Source organism: Neophocaena asiaeorientalis, unplaced genomic scaffold (genome assembly GCF_003031525.2).
Source record: "Neophocaena asiaeorientalis asiaeorientalis breed wild unplaced genomic scaffold, Neophocaena_asiaeorientalis_V1.1 scaffold479, whole genome shotgun sequence".
In the NCBI taxonomy this organism is placed as follows: domain Eukaryota; kingdom Metazoa; phylum Chordata; class Mammalia; order Artiodactyla; family Phocoenidae; genus Neophocaena; species Neophocaena asiaeorientalis.
In genome coordinates, this window is record NW_020173774.1 from 3,853,503 (window position 1) to 3,857,451 (window position 3,949).

General features: G+C 50.1%; 1 protein-coding gene across 1 annotated transcript in view; it reads left to right on the forward strand.

Annotated features, from left to right (window-relative positions):
- The window catches only part of TMPRSS4 (transmembrane serine protease 4), a 16,656-nt gene that overhangs the window by 11,461 nt on the left and 1,246 nt on the right, over window positions 1–3,949 (forward strand). The window contains 3 exon segments of the mRNA XM_024751761.1: window positions 664–830; window positions 1,601–1,699; window positions 1,884–2,026. Of these exon segments, the coding sequence (XP_024607529.1) occupies window positions 664–830; window positions 1,601–1,699; window positions 1,884–2,026 (409 nt within the window).

A 3,949-nucleotide genomic window follows, 5' to 3' on the forward strand; every position in this document is an offset into this window, starting at 1 on the left:
CAAAAAATTTAAAAAAAAAAAAAAAAAAAAAAAGGATAGATTCTCTTACAGGCCAGTAGAGACAGGACTGCCCATACCTCTGGGGAAAGACTGCTCCAGGTCCTCTTCACCTTCATTCATTCATTCATTCATTCAACACCTATGAGTACCTACTAGGTACTATGTACCCTCATGCATTAGACTCCATCACTGCCTTGGAGGAGCACACAGTGTAGGCCTGTGATTTTTAACCTTTTTGGAGAATCTGACAAAAGCTATAAACCTTGCCCTGGAAAATCACTCCCGCACACTCAGCTGTGTCTGGTGTTGGGAGGAAGACAAGTGCAAGTGCCGCGTGAGTAGCAGAGCCAGTAAAAAGCACTGGAGGAGAGAGTGTCAGGACCCAGAGCTCAGGCACTGGGAACAGCCCCTTCCCCAGCCCTCCAGTTAGAAGTTTCTTTGGGAAGGTTTCTCCAGGGAAAAGGAGCAAATTCCCCTTTAGAATTTGACCTGTGGTAGGTGATTCCTCAGACTGCCCCTTCTCCACCACCCCTGCCCTCACCATCATTACCTCCCAAGGCAGGGGCAGCCAACACCCCACTCCCCAGGGCCCTGGGGACCCAGCCTCTGGCAAAGCCTCCTCATGCTTGGCTCAGTCTTGAACCGCACTATCTCCGTCCCCAGGAAGCATCTCGATGTGTCCAACTGGAAGGTGATGGCAGGCTCAGACAAACTGGGCAACTTCCCATCCCTGCCTGTGGCCAAGATCTTCATCATCGAGCCCAACATCACGTCCCCCAAAGAGCAGGACATGGCCCTCGTGAAGCTGCAGCTCCCACTCACGTTCTCCGGTGAGAGCTGTCACCTGGGAACAGAACTCCAACTCTGCCACTAGCTCATTCACTAAGCGGCCTTGGGCACATCACTTCTCTTCCCAAGACCTCAGTTTGCCTATTGTTTCTTGCAAATGTATCGGCCTAACATCATGGAAGCCATGAGGCCTCCCCGAGCTATCAGCTGACACCCGACCCCACCCCTGCCAGATTCTTCTGAGGTCTGTTTTCTCCCCGTGCAGCACCTCAAGAGAGAATCACAGATTCATCCAATCTTGGAGTTGTGAGGGACCTAAAAGATGACCTAACCCATCCTCCACCCCGACCAATGGCAAAAGCCGGCACAATCTCCCTGCCAAGGGGTCACTGGGCCCATTTGCTCTCCTCCAGGGGCAAGGACTCATTACTGTTAAGGCAGCCCATCTCTGTTCGATGACTCATGTTTACATTGGGTAGTATTTAGATCAGCCTTTCCAATGGCAGCTTCCACAGGACACTGGTCCCTTGGGTAAAAAAGGGTTCCATTCTCATATAAGTTTGGAAAACATTTTTGTACTATAGCTCTCTTCCTGGAGCACATTAGTATATTAATGATATGAGAAGTTTTTTAAATTTGTTTAACTCACATTTTCTAAACTTCTTTGACCACAGAACCTTTTTCTCATGCCACTTCTATTAACATCCCATGAAATGTACGTTACAGAAACCATGGTGCCAACACTTACAGAGGGCTTAGCTGCCAGGCTCTCCTGAACCTTGGGTCCCCTCTTCCTCTTTGCTCCTGGTAGACACAGTCAGGCCCATCTGCCTGCCCTTCTCGGATGAGGAGCTCCCTCCAGCCACCCCACTCTGGATCATCGGATGGGGCTTTACAGAAGAGAACGGAGGTAAGTTCCAGGCTCAGGACCACAGGACTAAGTGAGCAGCTCCTGAAAGTGATGGGAAGGAGGACCATCCTTTAGAAAAACCTATCCTGGAGGTCCAAGCACCCAGGTACCAGGCAACCCAGAGAATATCCTGGGCTGGGGTTGAAGGCAAGAATGGGAATGTGAGTGTGTTTTCAACCTGCAGGGAAGATATCTGACATACTGCTGCAGGCATCCGTCCAGCTCATTGACAGCACGCGGTGCAACGCAGAGGATGCGTACCAGGGGGAGGTCACCGAGAAGATGCTGTGTGCAGGCATCCCAGAGGGCGGTGTGGACACCTGCCAGGTGGGGTCTCCAAGGATCATGAGGGAATTATAGAGGTAGGGGATGTCTGCCCCGAAGAAAAAGCTCAGAGGATGAATGCCCCCCATGAAGTCTTGCATATGGTGGGCACTCACTATGTGATGAAGGGAGGAAGGAGGAGAGGGAGGGAAGGACTATAGTCAGATAAAGATATAAAGACAGATGGATGGATAGATAGATAGATAGAAGCAGAAAGATTTCAAATGTATATTTCACATGCAAAGATGATGTTACACTCCCCAACCGCTCTTTTTTTTTTTTTTTTTTTGGTTATGTTGGGTCTTCATTGCTGTGCGCGGGCTTTCTCTAGTTGCGGAGACAGTGCGCGAACTTCTCATTGTCGTGGCTTCTCTTGTTGCAGAGAACGGGCTCTAGGCGCACGGGCTTCAGTAGCTGTGGCATGTGGGCTCAGGAGTCGTGGCTCGCGGGCTCTAGAGCGAAGGCTCAGTAGTTGTGGTGCACGGGCTTAGTTGCTCTGCGGCATGTGGGATCTTCCACGACCAAGGCTCGAACTCGTGTCCCCTGCATGAGCAGGTGGATTCCTAACCACTGTGCCACCAGGGAAGTCCTCCCCACCCGCTCTTACTTCCCATCATTTAAAAGAGTATGAGCCCCTAGAGGGCAGGAACCCCAGGTCTGTTTTCTCTACAGCTGTCCTCAAGCTGCTGAACTACATTAGAGAAAACCCATCTTATGCTGGATGAGCCCTGGTGCACCATCCCCTCAGCCCATCCCACTGGCCAATCCCTGAATATATTCTCACATACCCACCCAGAGGATTTTCTGGACCATTTTCATTAAAACCCCAAACCCTACTCCCACACCCATTCTCAGTCATTGAATTCCTTCACTCGAGAGGCATCTCTTACTCTCTTGATGACTTGATGTCAGGTAAATGCTGAACTTTGGGGACATTGTCTTCCCTCAGGGAGCTCACAGTGGGCAGGGGGGTGAATAAACAGGCAGTTCAGTTATAGAGTTATCGGATTCTGAGGGAAGAAGCCCCAGGGGCTATAAGAGCTGGTAAGAAGGACACCCAAATAAGTGCACTTTTCACTATCTGACATTTCCTTGTCTGTTTTGTTGTTTGCTTGTTTCCCCCTCACCCTCTCTCTCTGTCTCTCTGTCTCTCTTTCTCTCTCCTCTCTATCTCTCTCTCTCTCTCTGTTTCTCCATGTGATTCCAAGTTCCCTTAGGGCAGGGATCTTCTTTTCGTTGATTGAATCCCAATTGTCTAGAACAGTGGTTGACACGAAATAGGTCCTGAAGTGGTCCAATAAATCTGGGAACTACCAGGTTAAACAAAGATAATCACAGGGCTTCCCTGGTGGCTCAGTGGTTAAGAATCTGCCTGCCAATGCAGGGGACACGGGTTTGAGCCCTGGTCCGGGAAGATCCCACATGCCACAGAGCAACTAAGCCCATGCGCCACAACTACTGAGCCTGCACTCTAGAGCCCGAGAGCCACAACTACCGAAGCCCACACACCTAGACCCCGTGCTCCACAATGAGAAGCCCACACACCACAATGAAGAGTAGCCCCCGCTCGCCACAACTAGAGAAAGCCCGCACGCAGTAACGAAGACCCAACGCAGCCAAAAATTAATGAATTAATTTAAAAATAAATTTAAAAAAAAACTCGACAGTGGTTTAAAAAAAAAGATAATCAGTCTCCCTTACCATAGAACCCCTTAGAACCCAAGTTGTGGATCTCCGAGAGAAGGCTAAGAGCACACCCACAACTTACTTGACCACAGAACACTTTTGCCCCAAAGGGAAGGGCATTGCAGGATGCAAGAACAACAAGCACAAGGGGTGAGGGTGGAACAGCAGAGCGCACTGGAGAGCAGGAAACAGATGGGCCAATGCAGAGAGGGGAGGAAGGAGAAGCCCACCCCACCACCC